This window comes from Branchiostoma belcheri, unplaced genomic scaffold, assembly GCF_001625305.1.
Source record: "Branchiostoma belcheri isolate BF01 breed outbred unplaced genomic scaffold, Haploidv18h27 scaffold49, whole genome shotgun sequence".
Lineage (NCBI taxonomy): Eukaryota > Metazoa > Chordata > Leptocardii > Amphioxiformes > Branchiostomatidae > Branchiostoma > Branchiostoma belcheri.
This window is the reverse complement of record NW_017804120.1, coordinates 1,741,040-1,763,043: the sequence shown is the minus strand read 5'-3', so window position 1 is coordinate 1,763,043 and position 22,004 is coordinate 1,741,040. Positions and strand designations below refer to the sequence as shown.

Here is a 22,004-nt window from a genome sequence, read left to right as displayed (position 1 = left end):
AAAATATGCCTTCAGAAATGAGTAAAATTTTGAATAACGATTCATTCATCAATTCACATTTCGAACAATGTTCTTCTAATTATACAGACGACAGAAAAAAGTGGACATGGAATATTAGAAAAGGAATGAACTTTTTTTTGCTCCTTTAAGGCTTTATATATAGCAATCATTGAGTATAAATCCGAACTTCAAAAAAATTCAATGTACATTTACTTTTATTTTTGGCTGAGTACTTTTAATGTTGTAGATCGAGTTAATCACCAATCGTCCAAAACTCATGCTAGTCACGCACCTCTGTTGTCAGAGTTGTCAAAAAGACAGGACGACATGCGGCTTTCAAAGGAACTGCAGCTTTCTCACCTGAAAAGGACGCTAAAGCATTCGTAATTACATATTAAACACCAAAATCACCTTTTCATAAAAAAACACAACCCTTTTATCAAAAGTCGTTTATTTAAGAATATTTCATAATCTTCCATCAAATTTTACGCGCATCTAAGTTAGATTCCAAAGAGTTGAACAACCACTTTTTAACTAGGCAATTTTTCAATTAAGATGGCGGACGACGCAGAATCTGAAGAGAGAACACAGCTGACTGAAAATGTATGTATAGTTCATTGTTGATCACCTCAAAGTCTAGCATATCTTTACGTATGAGGGTAAACGATTATGTTTATCGACATGGCACAAGTAACGACGAGTGACTTGGATTTTACTCGCTCTGTTTGCTAATACAGTTCGAGCCAATGCAGTCATTCTGATAGCCTGGTATCCAGTCTGATCGTGGTCGAGGCCGAAAGAGCTCTGTCCCGCCCGCCTCACATAGGTTTCCCTGTGTGTATTTCACGAGAGATTGATTAGCCCTCCACGAACATCGTGTTGGGGGAAACCAAATCCCCAAGCAGTCTCTGATTAGCGTAACACTCCTACCGGGACGGTCTGTTGCACTGGGCGAGGGAAGCTATTAGAGCCCCCGAAGACACAACCTGCCTGAACACCCCAATACCCCCAATAACGATCAGACTGGATACAAGGCTATCAGTCTTATGACCTACATCTGCCATATTTGTCGTACAACAATCTTGGGACAATCGTACATGTCTCGTACAAAACTGGCAAACGATCTTGTGTCGGAAAACTTTGTCGTAGATCCTTGAACGCTCGGTTGTGTCTTAGTCTTGCTGAAATGCCCCTATATGTTGTAATAGTTCAGGTGCTTCAACTTTAAGATTTAAAAACAGCTACGTATACGGTAAGGTGTATAAACTGACTGAAGCTTTAATTTCTGTAGATTTTTGCCTAAATTATCGATTTGGTAAACAAAATTAGGCCTTTAACTTCAACAAACAACATTATACTATGATAACGTTGAATCATACCACCGATGACATTTCAAATGGCGGAAACGCTCGGCTTAAAAGACTGCTATTATGTATAGACTGTGCCCAAAACCTGCCAGACCAGTTTTTACCATGGCAACAAATAAATGAAAGAGCGCTGCATGCCTGGTTGCTAATAAATGGTTAATGCCCTGCCCCGATGTGTATTAGATACATTGTATATGGTTATGTTTTTTTTTCTGTTAAAATTTCATTCTTTCATAAATTTCATTATTTTATTGATTTTCAAATAATTGTTGAAAATAAACTACAATACTACTGTTAGTGTGCTGTGCCCTGTAAAATGGTACTCCCAAAAGTGGTCGGTTATTCTAATAACGGACCACTTTTGAGGTTAAGGCCTCATAACCAATGGGAATGGAGCCTTCTGATTGGTCAACGTCTTCTGGCTACTGTAATTCCTGATTTTTTCACTGTACTTTTATGTTCACTGACACTGTTCTCATTTCACTGTCACTTCTGTACTGTTAACAAATAATTCCTAGACTTTCTTTTTCTGTACCTGTCGCCACCGTGAACATATATAGTTCCGTGAACATGTCCATTTTTCTCAGACCGTGAACTTTTGCTACCGTGAACATAAAGTGAATTACAGTATATGTTAACTACTATTTATTACACTCCAGGACATTGACGGTTCAGGGTCGGATGCTGACGATGATACGTCACCTGGACAGGCACCAGGAGACGCCACCATGTTCTCGTCCAAGGCGGGGCTTCTCCTGACGTTCATCAGCGCTGTGGGCGGCGGGAGTCTGTGGCGCTTTCCCCGCATACTGGCCAACAACTGCGGGGAGGAAGGTACCATGGTCATCTCTAAACTTACAGACCAAGAAAAAACTATTCTTCTTTTAACTTCCCAAAACCCACAAATTTTGGAAAAGGTGGAACATTATGTCTTCCATGGTTTACAGAAGAGAAGTCAAACCCTTCAGACATAGTTTTAGACATAGACAGCTACCTTTATCATGTAGACTTTAGTTATTTTATACTCTGTTTCATTGTTCTTTTATGTTTTGTAATCTGCAATTAGCCTCCGGGCACGAATTTGCAATAAACTTTTCATCAATTTTGGTCTTTCAACGACATTTGAGATGAACTTCAAAAACTAATTTCTTTTTCTAGAACTATTGTAGAGTGGAACTCACTGCCATTCGTATACGTAGGGGCATCCTCACCAGCTTCAAACAATGCTTGAAACCAACGAAGATAAAAACGTAATGTTGCATTTTTGGTTAAAACACATGTCGTTGGTTATCAAAAGATGATTTTGAAAATAAAGTACTCCCCTTTCTCAGGATGTCTGCAGTTCCTCCTGGTCTGGCTGGTGTTCCTCTTCCTATGGTCCATCCCACTTATCATCGTGGAGGTCGCCATTGGTCGGTTCACCAGGAGGGCTCCACCAATGGCGTTCCACGATCTTCTGGGAGTGAAATCGACATGGCTTGGAGGCTGGATGGCGAGTCTTAACTTTCTCATTACGTGAGTTAACTATTTCTCTCTCCCGATAAGGCGACACCAATCTAATTTGTTGTTTCTCGGATTTTTTTTAGAAAAAAATAGGAGCGACAGGAGAAAACAGGCCAAGGCACCCCATGATAGCCGGAAATGTTACAATATGAGCCATGAAGTGAACATACCAGGCTGGTTTATGATTAAAACAATAGATTTTTAACTTTAAATGAAACAAAATTGCATTGTTACATTAAAAAAATTAAGAACTAGGAAGAAAAGGACTTCAACCATTGCGGCCAAAATGTCTTTCAGTCAGCATTTTGCAGTTAGTTTAGAACCAATTTTTTTTTTCTTGCAAATAAAAAAAAAATGGACAGGGCGATCCGAGAAGCAACAAATTATATTGGTGTGGCCTACAAAAACACCCCGAAGCCAAAGCACCAATCAGAATATCGTGGAAGTTTCTTGAGAGGTATAAAGGGCACTCCAGCCATCACTAAACAGAGACAGTGGATGATATAACTTGCCTGGTATGTTCGACCAATTGCTGACGTCACGTATCCGTAAAGTCTCGCGTGAATAAGGTCACGTGTCCGTAACTCTCGCAGATTCACGTTCGGAAGTGATTGGTGTACTTACCCTGACGAAGGCGACAGTGGTCGTTGAAAATTTGATCTCTGTGTAGCTCTGCGTTGGAATAAAGTTTAGCAACGCACTATCACCAGTCAGAATACTAAGTAATTTGGAATTATATAATATCTAACGTTGAACTGGTGCCTTATTTATGACTCTAGTTAGTCTGATTGACCAGTGTAAAATTCGTGGCCGCTTTTATATGTTTACCTTTGCTTTGTTTCTTCAAACAAATAAGGTCAGTGACCAGACGTCTGTCACCATGGTAACTGGTGTTGGTTTACATTATGTTGCAATTTTATAGCAGGAGGGATTTACACTCCTGTCACCATATATATGAATGTGTTTGAGTAAGAATTAACAGAGCAGACCATATGCGACTTAAGGTAAACATTGTGCATTTGCTTGCAAATGTTACCTTTCTAGTTTAGTTTCTTTATTTTTTTCATTCTTGACAGCTGTTACTTCGGTGTTATTGTCGGATGGTCAGTGTTTTACACCATTGCCTGTGTCTTCTACCCACTACCTACAACTTACGATGAGAGTATCATGGCATGGCAACAGTTTGAAGAGGTAACTACTATAATTGTTCTTTATATTATTCATTCTAACATGTTAGGAAATTGGTATTTACAATATCAGTCATTCTGTACAGCAATTATTGGCCTCGGAACAAATTTTCACTGTGGTCCGACGTTGTGCCCTTGGGAAAGGCACTTAACATGACTTCCCTTCCTGTATGAGTGACGCACGCCCACCGAGCCTTTTAGGTTAATCTGTCTAACTGTGTGCCAAAAACACACTACAGATTTGGTGCGCCAATGTGCCAACATCTGCACATTTGCCACCGAGAGCCGTAATTTTTTTTACATATTAGGAGAGCCACTGGCCTGTTCTTCTCCATTTTACCATCACCGTGGCCTGTGCTGCTGCCAACTGGCGGGGAGTGGGGAGTATCGAGCGGGCCATGACCGCCATGACACCGCTGCTGCTCGTCCTGCTGCTCACGGCCCTGATCTGGGCTCTGACGCTCAACAACGCCGAGGTCGGGCTCGGCTTCTTCTGTACTCCAGACTGGGGTAAGTGCTACCCTGGAGCCAGAACTCGTTTTCCGGGCCGCAAAAGCCCTTCGCCCGCTGGTGTAAATTACCGCTACGGGAGAGTCTAACCCGGGGGGAGATGGCTGGCCCTGCAAACGATAAGTAATAGGGCCGGACAAACCCCTCGGGCTCAACTCCCCCGTAGCGGTAATTTAGATAGGCGGGCGAAGGGTTCTTGGCTGCCGAAGGGAAACGGCTAACGGCCGGTACTAGTTTTGGCATCCAGGGTAGTCTGTCCTTTGAATATCTGTTCATAACTTGAACATGTGCGCTGATTGGCCAAATCTGAGTGCCTTGGGTGTGATTGGCCCACGGCAGTATCGGGTCATCCAATCAGCAGAGGCTGGCTTCGTGACGGTTGAATGACTTCATCACCAGAAGATAGAATACTATGATGTTGGCCATCAAGCTTCTAGGGGCCAAACCAGTGGGCTGCTAAAGGCAAAGTTTAGTACTGCTACGTAAAATCTAGGTGTCCTAAAAACTCAAAACGACCAACACCTCAAGTGAGCAAGGGTCAATCTTCAAGTCACCAGTTTCCCATCCCCAGAATGCAATGCGAAAATAGGGTGGTAACCCTCATTTACATAGGACTGGAAGGCATCATAATAATCCTGTTGACGTTAAACAGCTTGTTTTTCACTGTTTTGAGGTGTTGGGGCATTTTATGCTCAACATTAATTAAATTACTATGGGCCGAATCTGACGACAAATAGAGAATGAAGTTTTAGTGTTCTTTTCAACATGGAACATGTGGTTTGTAACGCTACAGCATCAGTATAGCGTTACCACTATAATGTTACAAACCACATATTCCAAAAAAATTCTCTGTTTTCAGATTCAACCCATAGTAATTTAGTTAATGTTGAGCATAAAATGCCCCAACACCTCAAAACACAGTGAAAAGCAAGCTGTTTAACATCGACAGGATCATTCCGATGCCTTCATGTCCTATGCAAATGAGGTTTACCACCCTATTTTCGCATTGCATTCTGGGGATGGGAAACTGGTGAATGAATATACAAGGTTGAGAGTAAGGGTAGAGTTTGGACAAAGATGCTCACATTTTAACGACGCGTGTATGAAATACCTGTAGCATAACCTTTTTTGCAGGCTTGTTAGGGAGCCCTACGCTCTGGATTGAAGCCTTGTCACAGGTTGCTTGGGACACAGGAGCAGCTTTCGGCATTTTCCTGGTCCTAGGAACTAGCATGTCCCGTCAGATGGGACCTGTAAAAAACGTGATATGGACAACAGCTACCAACGGTGGTATTAGGTATGTATATACAACAACCAGTAGGTAGTAGTGTGTAGTAGGTAGGTAGTTGTATAGTGCTTTATACATGTCCGATACTTATCTTGTAAGAGAATAAATGTACAATAAAGGATTATCATCATCATAAATGAATATCTTTACCCTTTACCCTTTACCATCATATTAGCCTAAATCCATATGCTTTTGCATTTTTTTAACGGTATCGCTCAATGCAAGGCCAATTATATTTGGCCACTTCTAGGCATAGAGCTAGAGGTACTTAAGTGAGTATAATGTAGTTATGTCAGGAGATGGCGGTGGACCTTTGTTTTGAAGCTTTGTGGATTGTAATCGGACGGAAAGCAGCTGTTTGGAAGAGAGTTCCATAATTTTGCAGTCCGGGGAAAGAAGCTGTTGTTGTAAAATGACTTGGAGACAGGTATGTTAACGGTGTATTGATGAGAACTGGATGCAAAATACTACATGTACATCTTCCCGATATACAATTTAAACATTATTTGTGGTACTTACAGAGACCTATATATATATAGCCTGTGCGCACAAGTTTACTTTTAACATTATTTCATACATATTTTTAGTTACCCTATGCGCATGTAAAGGGATAGTCTTCTAAATCCTCACTAAATTTAATTTAACTTTTCTTTTCCAAGTCTGACAGTTGGCATCACGGTGTTCTGTACAGTCTTCTCAACCTTCACAGAAGTCAACCCGGGTGGTACCAAGGCAGATATTGTCGAACTGCTGAGGACCAACGGACCTGCCAATACTGGACTTACTTTTATCTGGTCTGTGATTTCTTTCTTTCTTCTAGATCTCGAATTAACTGTAAGAAATATAAATTATATTTCAGTTGCAACAATGAATTTTTACTTTTTGTTTGGTTCTGATTAGAAAATTGTGTTTGAAAACATAATAAGGTGCAGTAATCTACCTGGCAACTAAGGTTTAGTTTAAGCATCCAACATGGCGGGCACTTACGTCATAGTCACGTGAGTGCAAATCTATCAAAGTTGCAACAAATTTTTGTTATGTTTTATTTTGATTAGAAATGTGTGTTTGGAAAGATAATAAGGTGCAATAATCTACCTGGCAAGAACCAGGTTTAGTTTAAGCATCCAATATGGCGGACAACACCTACGTCATAGTCACGTGAGTGCAAATCTATCATTCTCGTTCCCAGGCTGCCCATCCTGTTCTCCACCATGGCCGGGGGCCGAGTGATGGCGTCACTGTTCTTCCTGGCCGTGTTTATCGCAACCTTCAGCAACTATATCACCCTGATGAACACGTCTGTACAAGCCATGGTCGACTGGGGAGGTTCGTCTTTCTTCGAACACTTAGCTCTCCCTTGTAGCTTAGGCCATGTTGATTTGATTGTATGGATGACATCCTCTGAGAACCCCAAAACTGATGCGAGCGTGCGAATAAAAAAAAGTTTGGCAAAAATTCATTTTTGCCTTTTTTGTTTGATTTAGGCATTCTACGACATTTGTATCGTTTTTTGAATATTTTTTTGGCAACTTACGGTATATATTTGCTCTTTTTGCAACTGTTTTGTACGATTTACAGTATGGTTGAAAACCTTTTCTTTTTAACGGTCGAAAATTCATGCGAGCGCGGATGTCATCCATATGCCATATAATCAAATCAACATGGCCTTATACATAGGTACACCAAATTCTGATATAATGTTCTAGCTGAGTGTTTTCCTCTCAACTAAAAGCAAAGAGGGAATAATTTACCAGTTTGATAGGTTCACCAGATCATTTTTTTCGTTATTAACATGATACAATTTACACCAGGACAAGTGTTAAGTAAACGTTCTTCTTATTAGGGTAAAATCATCATTGATAGTAACCTTCACGGACGTATCATGAGTGATAGCCTGCAATTCGCAAATACACTAATGTGCTAATACACTACATAAATGTACGAATTGTGGGGTCGTGTGGCGTAGCGGCAGAGTGCGCGACTCGGAACCTAGAGGTCCCGGGTTCGAGTCCTGACATGCCACCGATCTTGTGCCCTTGGGAAAGGCACTTTACACGACTTTCCTCACTTAACTCAGGTGAAAATGAGTATTGTCCTGTCATGTATTTGTATATGTGGTGGCGGCATTAATATAAGTTGAAAAAACTTGAGTGTGCCGTCACCACGTCTGGTGGTTACATGTTGGGATTTAAAAAATGTACGAATGCACTCTATTCTGTTGAAATGGATAGTGAATATTGCATAAGCTACGTATTCCTTCACATTGACTATTTTTACAGTGAAAAGAGGCGTTGCAGTAGCAGTTATCGCCATGCTGACTTTCCTCTTGGGCATACCCAGTGCCATGAACATACAAGTACTAGTGAATCAGGTGAGGAAAAAGCCATAAAATCATACCATTTACGGATATACAACTAGAAGCAATTCTGAAAAGGGTCAAACAAACCAGTTTACAACTAAGAAGCCGTGATGATATTTGTTTTTTGAGTGATCACTACTTCACATGCGGTATAAGGTTTATTTGATAATCATTTACTAATTGTATAATTACATTATATAGCTGCTTGTAAGGTAATAAAACCTAACAACCATTGCCGATTTACATATAATAGATAGTTACTGTAATAAAACGTAATTAGTTTCATGGCAATTTGTTTCGTACTTTCCGAACGTAAAATGTGAGGAAAAATCTTGACAGCTCGAGTCTTTCAAAATGCACTTTTTTCTTCAGGACTTTGTTTGGAGCGCTGGACTCATCTTTTCTGGGCTCTCTATGATTTACCTGCTCTCGAGATATGGTGCACCGGAATTCCGCTTGAACATGCTCAACCAGGTACAACACTTACACTAACTTACATTTGTCGCGATGAATACAATTTATCAACGAAACTGTTAAGTTTTATTCGGTCTTCGTGTTTTGATTCAACTTGCATTTCAAATATTGTCATGAAAATTCATCCCTGTTGGTATAGTTACACGTTGAAAGGTAAAACTTTTGTTCCAACACAAAAGATTGTTCTTGCATAGAGTTTTCGACCAGTCACTCTGGTGTTCCTCAGTAGACTGACCCAGTGAGACTTGTCACGTGGCTTGTCTAAAGTGTGACGTCAACACTGGGTCAAATGTATCTGGTAGACCATGTCGTCCCCCGTCGCGGTTGAGTGATAGGCCGTAACTAGCCTCTTTCGCCCCTCTCAGTTAATCTTCTTAGGTGTCCAGTTATGACTATATCATATATTTAAAATATATGATACATATTTACTGTATCTCTTAATCTGAGGTACTTGTAGACAGTATCTGTGCACTGCTTATTACCCCTTTAGACAACTACTAAAGAAGCACCTTGTCTTTCTCAAACATAGCACTAACGATTATCTATTCTATTCCCCAGGCAGGGGATGGAAGTGACTGGAAACTACCCAGAGTGTTTGACTATCTGACAAAGTGAGTAATTATAATCTTACCATCCTATGATTACCAAGTCTTTGTTTAGAATGTTCCAGAAGTTTAAAAAAGAGAGAAGAAATGGCGATTAACAGTAGATGATAAGTTATAGTATTATTGTAATAGATTGACTTTTAGCACTTAGAATTAAAATATAGCGTTTCAGTATATGTTTTATAGTCTCTAGACCACATTTAGTCGTAGTCACATGAACTTCGAATTTCTTGATACGTATATTTTAGCTAAGCTTGTAATATTCTAATGGATTTGTCTGTGATTTTAACCAATGAAGTATGATAGACTTCTTCGTGTGTCAGATGTATCAAAAGTACGGAACATGTAATTCAGTCTTTGGGCTGCCATATATTCTTTTTAAGAAGCCCATTATTTTTATGATTTTTTAGGTACGTCCTAGTACTAAATGGCACTGTGCTGCTAGTTTGGTGGGTGGCGCAAACTATCCAGTCCGCTGATGTACCATGGTATCAACTTGGGAACCAGTCCTTGATGACTGCCATTCTAGAGGTAAAAAATCATAGGGGTTAAGGGTTCGATTCCCACTCCACATGCATTACGTACATACTATCATGTAAAAATATATTGTTTGTGATAGGACCAAAAAGAAAAGAAGCAAAGAATTCAAGTTCAAACCAGAAAGGTAACATTTGCAAAGGAAATGCATAATGTTTACCTTCGCATTGGTCTGCTCTGTTAATTCGTACTCAAACACATTCATATATATGGTCAGACAGGAGTTACGAGTACCATGGTGACAGGCCAGGTCATTTACCTTTTTGGTTTGGAGAAGAAGAGGTAGAAGAGAAATCTGAGCAAAAACAATATGTTTTCCTTTGGTAAACACAATCATGAGATTTGTTTTAGTCTTTCTATCAAGAGCAAGAATATTGCACATACTTAATACGACCATTTGTATCATTTTTATATTGACAGATCCAATGTATGCATTTTTATATCTAATGCTTTCTTTTTCATCGACAGTGGACGGTGCTAGTCATCATTTTGGTGGGACTAAATGTCATCTTTGTGCGATGCCAAACATCAATATCCAGGCATTGGTCATCGCTTATATCCGTACAGGACAAAATAACCAACTGTAGTAACTGTTGTAACAAGGTAGAAGAGGACCAGTTTAACACTCTAGAATATGAAAAGTTAAGACTATTAGAAGAGAACGAATGTGTAGGAATTTAGTCATGTAATATGGTCATTTTTATTTGTATTTAATATTATTTCTTTGTACTTTTGATGAAGTTAACCATCTGTTTTGTCATTTTTGTTTGTTAAATTAGTTTATTTAATTCTTTGTTTTATCTGTTGGTTATTTTATAACATTAGAAACTCAAATATTTCAGATATGAAGTTAAATATTTAACTATTTATGTGTTAACACCTGGTTTAAATTTATCATCCAATATGTTATCAATTATTGTTAGCTAGTCAAATTTTAATATGTGTATTTAAAAATTAATGGTATTACAATACATTATATGTAACTTTAAAGATGAGAAGCCCTTACACCATTAGATTTTAAGTCGATATGTTACCTCTACCTTTTTTTTTGTTAGAGTCAATTCTACGTCACCATGTTTCTAATGCTTTTGAATTTTTTAGAAGAAAAGAATACCTCAGCACCAAATTTAAAGTTCTAAATGTTTCATAAATTTGAAAATGAACGTTTGAATATACTTATTGTTTTGCTTTGTACATTTGACGATTTAACTATTTTTTTCATTTTTTGTTCATTTAGTTTATTTAATTCTTTGTTTTATCTTTTGGTTATTTTATAACATTAGAAACTCTAATATTTTAGATGTGAAGTTAAATATTTAACTATTCATGTATAAACACCCGGTTCAAATTTACCATCCAATATGTTATCAATTATTGTTAGCTAGTCAAATTTTAATATGTGTATTTAAAAATTAATGGTATTACAATACATTATATGTAACTTTAAAGATGAGAAGGCCTTATACCATTAGATTTTAAGTCTATATTTTACTTCTACCTTTTTTTGTTAGAGTCAGTTCCACGTTACCATGTTTCTAATGCTTTTGAATTATTTAGAAGAAAAGAATACCTCAGTACCAAACGCTCTAAATGTTTCATAAATTTGAAAATGAACATTTGAATATATTTATTGTTTTCCTTTGTACGTTTGACGATTTAACTACGTTTTACCTTTTTTTTGTTTGTTCAGTTTGATTTATTTGTTTTATCTGTTGGTTATTTTATGATATCAGAAACTCAGAAATATTTCAGGCAGATGTGAAGTTAAACATTTAACTGGTCTATGTATTATTAGCACCTGGTTAAAATTCATCATCCAATATGTTATCAATTATTTGTTGGCTAATCATATTCTAATATATGTATTTAAAAATAAATGGTATTACAATACATTTATATGTATGAGAGACCATTAGATTTTAAGTCTATATGTTACCTTTTTTGTTGTCATAGTTTACCATTTTGTTAGTTTGTTATGTGCAAATGAATAATAAATAAAAGAAGAACAAAAGGAACTAGAACTGGTATATTGATGACAAATAATAAGTAATAATCATATAGCCGTGCGACGTCAACCAATGAGAAGCCTCCATTTCCCAATAATTATCAGGCCGTAACACTTTTGGAAGTTTTTACCTCAGTAATGAACATGACTGAATTGAAAATTGAAAAAAAAAAATAAAATAAATTTTTTATTCAAGTGTAATGATTTTTTTGGGAAATGTAAAACGAAAATTTAGAACCAAGAATTAAAGTTGCTCGTATACAACCAATCATAACCATAGTGGGGTCAGTGGCGGCAGAGTGCTCGACTCGGAATCAACAGGTCCCGGGTTCGAGTCCTGACATGCCACCGATCTTGTGCCCTTGGGAAAGGCACTTTACACGGCTTTCCTCACTTAGCTCAGGTGTAAATGAGTATTGTATTGTCCCCTGTGTTGGTGGAGGCATTAATATAAGTTGAAAAAAATGAGTGTGTCGTCACCACGTCTTGTGATTAGATGTTGGAATAAAAAAATAATAATTATAACAATAGTATTTGTCAACATATCGGTTATTCTGTCTGTGACAATATTGACCCATTCTACTTCCAATCGCTAGATGGCGCTTCCCAATAATTTTCAAACTAGTAATGCAGAATGTAAACCGTATTTTTCTCACAATTGTCTACATTTCCCATAAGAATAGGGTTCTTGTTAAATTGCAAGGTACATAACCCTCGTACCAGGTCGACAAAAAAGCATTACACCTTATATACTCTAGCAGCGAGAAGACTTCTTTTGTTTACATTAATATGCTAATTGTTCAGTAGAGCATGAAACAAGTCAGCTACAGCAACTAGTAATCAGGTCAGCTAACGATTCACGTTTTCATAAACATTATATGTAGACTTCTACGATCAAAGAGTGAAATACCTGGGATTCGTCATAATCGGATTTCTTCCTCTAAACAAAAAACAACAAAAATGGGTTCATATGTCATTGTGATATGCAACCGTCACCTGAACCATACCATAGCATACAGACAACTCAGATTCCCCCATTACGTGTCGCCAAAACCGGTTTTTCGATGTAGTCGGATCCAAACCAGCCCATATATATAGTTAATTCAGCGAGAAGCCATTCAAAACCCAAGCAGTCAACCCAATATGGCGTACGAAGGAAAATCTGAGAGAACAAGATTGGTCAAAAAGGTGAGTTTTGGCTACTTATACCTATATAATACCTATCATAAGTTATATCAAGTGATGTTGTTAGTTGTTGTTTTTTTTGGTCTTCCCCTTGTACTATTAAATATCGGGCTATGCTAAATCGTACTACTTTGTACGACAGTCCTACCAACTTAGTTCAAAGCAAAGAGAGGATGTGCCCCCCTCCCCACCCCAAATTCTATCACACACCTGTATGCAATTGAACCAAGAAATATAAGAATTTATAAGTGGACTCTATTACATGTCAAATATATACAAATATTGTCATATACATAGATTATGAGAGCTTGAGTAAAAGATTACAAATTGTGAAAGACATGGATACAGTTTGTCAAGATTTTTTTTATTCTCTGATAAAACTTTCTGTTCTCTTTATAATTACTATCTATATAATATGTGTCTATATTCTGTCAGCCCTAAATTATAAGTAACCATTTATGTTTCAACGCTTTATGTACAATATGTACAGTTTGTACGCTGGCAAGAAACCTTAGTTCTTTTTTTTTTTGCCTGAAACAATGTATTTTGGCCCACCCCTAATTAGGAATACCAAGGACATTATAATGTCTTAGGGAATACGTTTATCAGAGTACTCCCTATGGATTTGACACCCAATTCAGCAGTGACTGAAAAGCACAATAGATTACAATGTAAAACATGTACATGTAGTTATACACACAATCGTAACAACTACATCTATTTATTTGTTTTATTCACATTTATTTTTCGAGGATTGGGCAAAAAGTTATAAAACTTATCTCAGCCCTCTCCTCACACATAAAAGGAAACAATAAAACAAAGTAATAATAATAAGAAGAAGAAATGACAAAGGTACATAATGAGCTGGTGTACAAATACAAATAATCCTACATCTATAGACTATTTGCAAAAGTCTAAGTTACGGTACTATATCAGGAGTCTTGAGTTAAAAAAGAAATGAAGACACTTGCTTGTGGTAAGAAGACAATTCGCATTAAATTTTGATTAAAAAATTAAGAACTGCAAAGTACATGTGTAAATCTATACTCAACATTACATTTACGGTACTCTAAGAAATAGAACGTAACGCAGTACTCAGCCTAGTGTCTTGCTACATCTATAGTATTCTATTGAATACAGATATTAGCAAATCGCAGTTTTTCGTGCATTGTGAGTACAATGTTGTAAAATTGTATTCAGAACCATGCCTATCTACTAGACAAAGTATATATAGTTCTAGGCCTAAATGGGCTAGGGTCTTCAACGGTTCTGGATAGATTTCACGAACGTAGACTTGCCAGAAAGTCCGCAGAACGTACAGCACCTATGCGAATCCCGTAATGTATTGTACTCGTACATAGCACTTCGGCAGAACGTCTCATATAAGGTCGTATTCGCATGTATAAGGTTAACATCCCGTCAGTAGTTTCCAAATGTTATGTCAGAAAGGATAACAGGCAAAATTATGATGCAACGGTGACCAACATCCAAAGGAAAAACGGGAAAAATTAGGATTTTGCTCAGACGCAGTACGTTATGAATGAATGAATGAAAGAACTTTATTGTACGTTTGTGCTCTAACAAGCTAAGTACAGGTCATGAATAGACAAGGAAAAGGATACAGGAATGACCTTTAACTATACATACTAATGTGATCTGTTATTTACATGTTCAACTTCTTCTCGCTTCTTGACGCAGTTATGGATGTACGAGCATATGTCACTAATAATACATGATTTGTCAAGTTTCATAAGAAATCTGAATTTTTCTACTTCATTTAAATGTCCAAAGCTGGGGAACTTATCTAGTATATAAGAATATAGGGAATCTCTCTCATTACTATATAACGTACAATCGACTACAAAATGATACTCATCCTCAATCTTATCTAAATCGCAAAATTGGCAAATCCTTGGCTCTAGAGGAATGCGGTTTTGTCTGCCTTTTTCAATGTGGAGTTCTGCTGACGTGTTACTAGTAGTTTGCCCGAGGATGTTTCTTGTTTAGTCTCCACCAGATTCAGCTGCAGGCTGAATAAATAGTAGAAATCGGCCAGTGGAGTTGGCTGGCAATAGAGTGCCCAATTTGCCCGTATCCATGGTCAGTTACATTCCTTTTTAGGCCGATTTGTACAATCCATTCAGCCTGCAAAGAGGTCTGGTGGAGATTAATTCTTGTTCGCCGCGCCCAAGCTTCCGTGTCTGAGTAGGGTTCTGGATAAAGAACGGTTCAACTTCTTGATACAACATTGCTTTTTTTCTATTCCAACATTTAATACATGTACAAGACATGGTGTCGGGTTAAGATTTTTTGGCGACGTCTCAGGGAGGAGCCTAATGGTACAGTATTGTCTGTAGTTTGCAAGACTTCTGACATGACAGAATTCGAACTCGGGATTCGGATTCGAACTCGGGACCTCTTGATTCCGAACCAAACGTTCTGTCGTTATGCCACACGGCAAATTGCCTGTTTGTGACCACACATTTATCCACACTGTAGGATCCTGACGACCCTGGTCTGCAAGCTGTTTTCCAGACTGCACCACAGACTCAGCAGAACACAGACCGGACTGGAAAGTTCTCCTCCACCTTCGGACTCATCATAAGCAGCCTGGGGACAGCTGTAGGGACTGGCAACCTCTGGCGCTTCCCGAGGATTCTAGCCAATAATAGTGGAGATCAAGGTACTAATAAAGGGTTAATGCCCCGACCCGAGGTGTATATCGTAAGATAATCCCTGATCGGGAGCGATAACCACCGAATAAACCACCGAGTGAAACGATTGCCAATTTTTTTTTCTTGTATTTTTCTGATCAAATTTCATTTCATTTAATTGTGCTGTATTTAGAAAAAATATTGAAAATAGATTACAATACGTTTCTAATAAATGGATACTACAAGTCTTAACACTACTGTTAGTGTCCTGTCCCCCGTATAATGGTACGGTCCAAAAAGTGGGCGGTTATCTGAATAACCGCCTACTTTTTAGGTTCTTATTTCTTGATAACCCACGGGAAATGGAGGGTTGCACATACAATACCATCTATATAGCACACTCTGTATGTACGATTCGATTTGGGGGTATTTCTCGTGCAACGCATCACACCGCAAAGAAACGTAACAAATGCAGAAGTAACTTCGCCACCGCAGGGAAACTAAGTCAAAGGTCTATGACCTTATGAAGACAACAAATTATTAGAAAATATTGTGTACAAAAATCAAAACGTGTTTTCTGATGTTTTCCAGGATGTCTGCATTTTCTGCTGGTCTGGTTGATGTTTCTGTTCCTATGGTCCATTCAAATTATCATTATGGAGTACGCCATTGGTCGATTCACCAAGAGGGCTCCACCAATGGCCTTCCACGACCTTCTGGGAGTAAAGTCCACATGGCTTGGAGGGTGGATAAGCATAGTTGTCTTTTTCACAAAGTAAGAAAAATTTTTCCTCTCCGACAGATCATTGGAATCCAATACGATTAGTAGATATGAATTTTCCTTCTAATTTTATTAATAAGGTCCACAATTATAATGGTATATATATATTTTCAATTTCCATATTGTAACCAGGCTTACAATCTGTGATATTGAGCAATAATACTAGGTATCAAATGGTGTAATATGTTTGATTTTTTTTAAATTTTTTGTCAGGCAAACAAGAATTCTTAGATCTCATACCTCCATGAAATATATTTTGTAAATGTTTTTTTTTTTGTTATACAAGCTGCTAGGGAGACCAAACCCACACCACGTATTCCTGACAGGAAAAGCAATCTGTCAGCATGTTCAGGACAAAAGATACAAAAACCGGAAGTTCTGCTGCAGTACCAAGGTCATCCACCAGGAAACTCATATTTGACCTTGACCTTTGTCTTCCTAAGTCTTACCAACATACCAAATATCATCATAATCCATAAAGGCGTTATGAAGGTATGCTGACTACAAATGTGCGGAAACACAAACAAACACACAGACAGACACACAGACACAGACACGCCAAAAACAATACCTCCATTTTTCATGGAGGTAATAAGTTACAAATGTATGTAATCTGTTCTCTACAGTTGCTACTACGGAGTCATCGTCGGATGGGCTGTGTACTACATGTACTACTGCATCTTTCACCCCTTACCAACAACATTTGATGAGAGTAGCGAGATATGGAAAGCTTTCTCTGAGGTTAGTCTAGTTCTTAACGTTACAATATGCTGAAAAATAGAAACAAAGACACTAAACATTCTCATCCTAGTAATTCAAAGCAACATACGAACATAAGATATGGACATAGAAATGTGGATCTTGCTACAACGTTTTCTCAAACTCTATAACAAAGATAGCCAAAAAGCAGTTACTCAAGTAATTGGATATGATTTTAGAAATGGTCAGATATTTCACGTAGTATCCACTAGCTTTCGTCAACGTCTGACCGTTTCCAAAATCATATGCTTGAGTAACTGATTTTTGGTGTATCTTATTACCTGGATGTCTAACCTTCATCGACGTATCTGTAACAAAGATGTTATCTACATCAATCTTAAAATCTGATCTGAACACTTGTGTATTGGTTTTATCATTAGGCCACACCAAGTAAATTTTATGGATGACGTCCGCGCGCGCATTGATTTTGGCCTGTTCCTAGAAAAAAACAAGGAATTCCGCTTCCTGTAACTATGACCAAAGAGTCACGACAGTGCCGCAAATCGTCAGATTGACATGAAAACCGGAACGCAAAAACAGGACAGGACGACAACTGCTGTTCCACCTGATTTATTGCTGTTTTGATGATGAATAAAAGACTTCTTGCTTGTTACACTGTGTCACCTCATTCAATTTGTGTCCTAACATTTGTCGTCTCTTAGTATATTTCTGATCTAGGCATCTTGTTTTTAGGGCCCTTCTTGTTTTTTTTTCGCCCTCTCGCATTAGATTTAGGGTCTCCAAAGGACGTCATCCATAAAATTTACTTGGTGTGGCCTTACTATTATAGCTGTTTAGCAGATACGATGTTTTGTTTCTGTTCGAATTCATTACAACAGGAAAGCAGCTGGCCAGTGTTGCTACACTTCATAGTCACTGTGGGATGTGTCATTGTGATGTGGAAAGGAGTAGACACCATCGAACCTGCTATGAAAATTTTGATGCCTGGACTCTTCATTCTGGTCATCACAGCGTTTATCTGGGCTCTAACTCAACACAATGCCGGATCTGCCCTTGCCTACATTTTTACACCAGACTGGAGTAAATATCATCCTCTTTATTTTAAACTTCAGAACATAGCATTATTACCTCCGGGGAAGGAGACATCCTTCCGCGGAAGGGCTTTGTAAGAGATTTAGATTTTCATGTTCGCAGCAGTTTCTAGCGTTTGGGTGGACGGATTCTTTTGAGACTCGGTATATGTTTTGCTATTGGGCTGTAGATGATGCACGTTCTTTTGTTTCTATTGTATATGTGTTTTTTTTATTTCTGTAGCAAATCAGGATTGTACATGTAGCTAGTGATTTTATTTTATGATATCTCTCACGGTCTAGAACTAGACAAGCAGATGCATAATGTTTACCTTCGCATATGTTCTGCTCTGTTAAGTCTAACTCAAACACATTCACATATATGGTGACAGGAGTGTAAATCCCTCCTACTATAAAATTGCAACATTATGTAACCCAACACCAGTAACCATGGTAACAGACGGTATGGGCCAGGTCATTGACCAGGTCAGTGTTTGGAACGGAAGACGAAACAGAGCAAAAACGATACGTTTTCCTTCGGTAAGCATAATGATAACTATTATAATAATATTTCATCTTTGATATTCTACAGAACTGTTAGGTACGCCAAGAGTATGGATTGATGCCCTGTCTCAGAACGCTTGGGATACATCGGCAGCATCTGGTGTTTTCCTAGTGTACGGAGCAAGTATGACCAAAAGCATGGGACCTGTGAAGACAGGCATTCTCATCCCAACACTCAACAACATTGTAAGGTGAGAACTTTCTGCTTGTCGGAAATAGCTACTTCTTTCCAGCATATAAAATCTTGCTGTAAACGCAGAAGAAATTGGCAATGCTCACAAAAAATAGAGACTAGAAACAAAACAAGACTGGCAATGAAAACATACATTGCCATGGCGACGGTGGTTCATGTTAGGGTTATTGTTTGCATGGCACTGCCATCGTTTCATGATTTTGAGCAAGACAGATACAGTGCACTCCTCCCCCGAGTGTATAGTGAACGAGCCCCGGGGTCACAGAAAGTAGGGCCATCCGTGGCAGACAGGTCTTCTGGGTCTTCCCAAGGATTTCCAGGAATGTGGGCATAGATGTGGGTCAGGGAAATGCCTGTGGACATTCCATTCCTGTGGACAAAATGCCTGTACAATTCCTAGAATTCTTGCGAATTGCACACAATACTGTACCATTAGGCTCCTCCCTGAGACGTCGCCAAAAATATTTTCCTGCTATAGTTTCAGTTATGCTTTTTGTCTCTTACCATGACATACTGTATGTGAATACACATTGATTGTAAATACATTGATTGCAGTTCATTTTTTTTTAATTTTAGTAAATTTTTTTTGTATCTTCTTCTTACAGTCTAATGGCTGGGATGATGATCTTCTCTACTGTATTTTCTACGTGGACTAAAGTCAGTCCAGGAGGCGACAAAGATGACCTGATGAAACTTCTGAAGACAAACGGCCCTGCCAACACTGGACTCACCTTCATCTGGTAAAATTTCTTTTCATAACTGTATCTATTGTTTCACTCATTTACTTCTTTTGCATTTCATAGATCCAGCTTCTAGGCTGAATCATCATTATGGTTTTATTGTCAAGGAAAAAGTTTTTTTTATCTACCCGGGCAATGTTGGAATGACACCTAACGCCACGGCCACAACCCGCGCCATACGTGCATCTGCGTGCTGTCTACGTGCAGAAACGTGGGCAAACGTAGGGCATCCGTGCGTGGTGAGTACCACCTCCGTACGGAGTTCTACGGATTTGGGAGCACGCAGACACGCCGTAGAACTTTAAGTGCATGTAAAACTTTTTCTACGTGCGGTCTGCGGATTCACCACCCGTGCGTGCCCCGTACGTACCGTACGAAAGACGCACGTATGAGTACGGCCTCCTTACGGTAAAGTTGCAATCGCGACGTTGTAAGCACGTACAACTCACTTACCACTTGCGCAACGTACGATGCACGCACGCGCTCACGGCCAGACGTGGCGTGCAGACCACACTCTTACACCTTGCGAAACCGTGCGAGTGACGTGCGTCGATGCCACTACGTTTTCAGAAAGAAACGTAGCAGACGTAACATCCCAAAAAACGTACGGACAAAAAGCACGTACGGCGGGTTGTGACCGAGGCTTAAAAGATGAACATGTTTTTTTACAGGATGCCGATCCTGTTCTCCACCATGACGGGTGGCCGTGTGATGGCGTCACTGTTCTTCCTGATGGTGGTGGTGGCAGGCTTCAGTAGCTACGTCACAGTGATGAACAGTACTGCACAGGTGCTGGTCGACTGGGGAGGTATGTTTTGCACTTAGGCCATGTTGATTTGATTATATGGATCACATCCTCTGGGAACCCCAAAACTGATGCGAGCGTGCGAATAAAAAAAGTTTGGCAAAAAAAAGTTTCCTTCATTATGAAATAAAGGTTGAACAAATGACTAAACACACAGAGTATGGTGTGGCGAATTGTATTAGACTCTTCATTTTCATTTCTTCACAATGCCATTTTCTTCTTTTCCTGAATTGATTTCAGTATTCTGTGACATTGGTATCGTTTTTCAATATTTTTTTGCAACATGCGACATATCTTCGCTCATTTTGTACGATTTACAGTATGGTCGAAAACTTTTTTTGATTGGAAACGGACCAAAATTCATGCGCGCGCGGATGTCATCCATATAATCAAATCAACATGGCCTTACGTATAAAAATTTCTCTTTCCCTACAATATGTCATGTCATGTACAAAATGACCAATAAACTGGTGGACGTCCCAATTACTAAGTACCTAATACCAGCCCAGAAGAGAACAAGAAATGGCCATGCCTTCAAGTACCAGAGTTATCAACCAAGGATTGAGGTGTTCAAAAACTCATTCTTTCCTAGAGCTATCGCAGGGTGGAACTTGCTGTCACCAAGTACAGTAGGGGCATATTGTCATTGGATAGCTTTAAACAATGTCCAACACGATGTTCTTTCGGCATAACAGAAAACTTATCAATAGAAGTGAACAATGTAACAAACATAAATGATTGATGATTTATTGATAGTGTTAGCCATTACTGTCACATATTAAGTAGGTGGACTTCTCTGATAAAACATATTGTATTGTGACCGAAACATTGTACTAAAAAAGGAGATTCCAATGCAAGATACAATCACGATACACAATACAGGGCCTAAGAAATTCTTGGACATAGTGTTGGCCTGAAAAAAGTTTCTTCGTAACACCATAGCTGAAAAAAGTACATAATTATAACTGAAGTTCTTTGCTATAATTTTAGGCTCCTCAATTATCCATTTGGCACAACATGTGCCATTGTTTTTAAATCCACCAATTAACCGTGTCGTTTGATTACTTGCAGTGAGACGAGATGTGTCCTCTGTTGTGATTGGTTTGATGACGTTCCTCCTGGGCGTACCCAGTGCTCTCTACATACACTTTCTTGCAAACCAGGTAAGTCCCCGTCATCTATTTTCAAATAGAACGCATATTAATACATAAAATGCAATGTAATACATACCAATGCATGCCAATACAAATGCATTGTTTTACAGGTAGAATCATTATGTTAAATCGTATTAATAAGTATATATATGTATAATAATATTAATAAGTATATACATATATATATATATATATATATAAGAGAGAGGAGGGGGGGAGGAGAGATAATACTATTAACTAATAATTTAACATATATATATATATATATATAGAGAGAGAGAGAGAGAGAGAGAGAGTAGAGTA

The 22,004-nt window shown here is 38.5% G+C and overlaps 3 protein-coding genes across 3 annotated transcripts in view; all 3 read left to right on the top strand.

Annotated features, from left to right (window-relative positions):
• Positions 1-555: 555 nt before the first annotated feature.
• LOC109479459 lies at positions 556-2,886 on the top strand. Its single transcript, XM_019781423.1, has 3 exons — positions 556-603; positions 2,027-2,201; positions 2,699-2,886. The coding sequence occupies exons 1-3, from the start codon at positions 556-558 to the stop codon at positions 2,884-2,886; spliced, it is 411 nt and encodes a 136-aa protein (XP_019636982.1).
• Positions 2,887-3,952: 1,066 nt separating this feature from the next.
• Positions 3,953-10,512, top strand: LOC109479549 (uncharacterized sodium-dependent transporter HI_0736-like). The gene is made up of 10 exons (XM_019781531.1): positions 3,953-4,061; positions 4,366-4,567; positions 5,702-5,864; positions 6,515-6,649; positions 7,045-7,181; positions 8,135-8,226; positions 8,587-8,688; positions 9,247-9,299; positions 9,704-9,824; positions 10,299-10,512. The coding sequence occupies exons 1-10, from the start codon at positions 4,038-4,040 to the stop codon at positions 10,509-10,511; spliced, it is 1,242 nt and encodes a 413-aa protein (XP_019637090.1). The 5' UTR covers positions 3,953-4,037; the 3' UTR covers position 10,512.
• A 2,426-nt stretch (positions 10,513-12,938) lies between these two features.
• The window catches only part of LOC109479495 (uncharacterized sodium-dependent transporter YocR-like), a 14,029-nt gene continuing 4,963 nt past the window's right edge, over positions 12,939-22,004 (top strand). Inside the window, exons 1-9 of the mRNA XM_019781462.1 lie at positions 12,939-13,023; positions 15,520-15,703; positions 16,266-16,449; positions 17,082-17,196; positions 18,054-18,255; positions 18,838-19,000; positions 19,608-19,742; positions 20,414-20,550; positions 21,619-21,710. Of these exons, the coding sequence (XP_019637021.1) occupies positions 12,979-13,023; positions 15,520-15,703; positions 16,266-16,449; positions 17,082-17,196; positions 18,054-18,255; positions 18,838-19,000; positions 19,608-19,742; positions 20,414-20,550; positions 21,619-21,710 (1,257 nt within the window). The 5' untranslated portion in view covers positions 12,939-12,978. The remainder of the gene's footprint in view (positions 13,024-15,519; positions 15,704-16,265; positions 16,450-17,081; positions 17,197-18,053; positions 18,256-18,837; positions 19,001-19,607; positions 19,743-20,413; positions 20,551-21,618; positions 21,711-22,004) is intronic.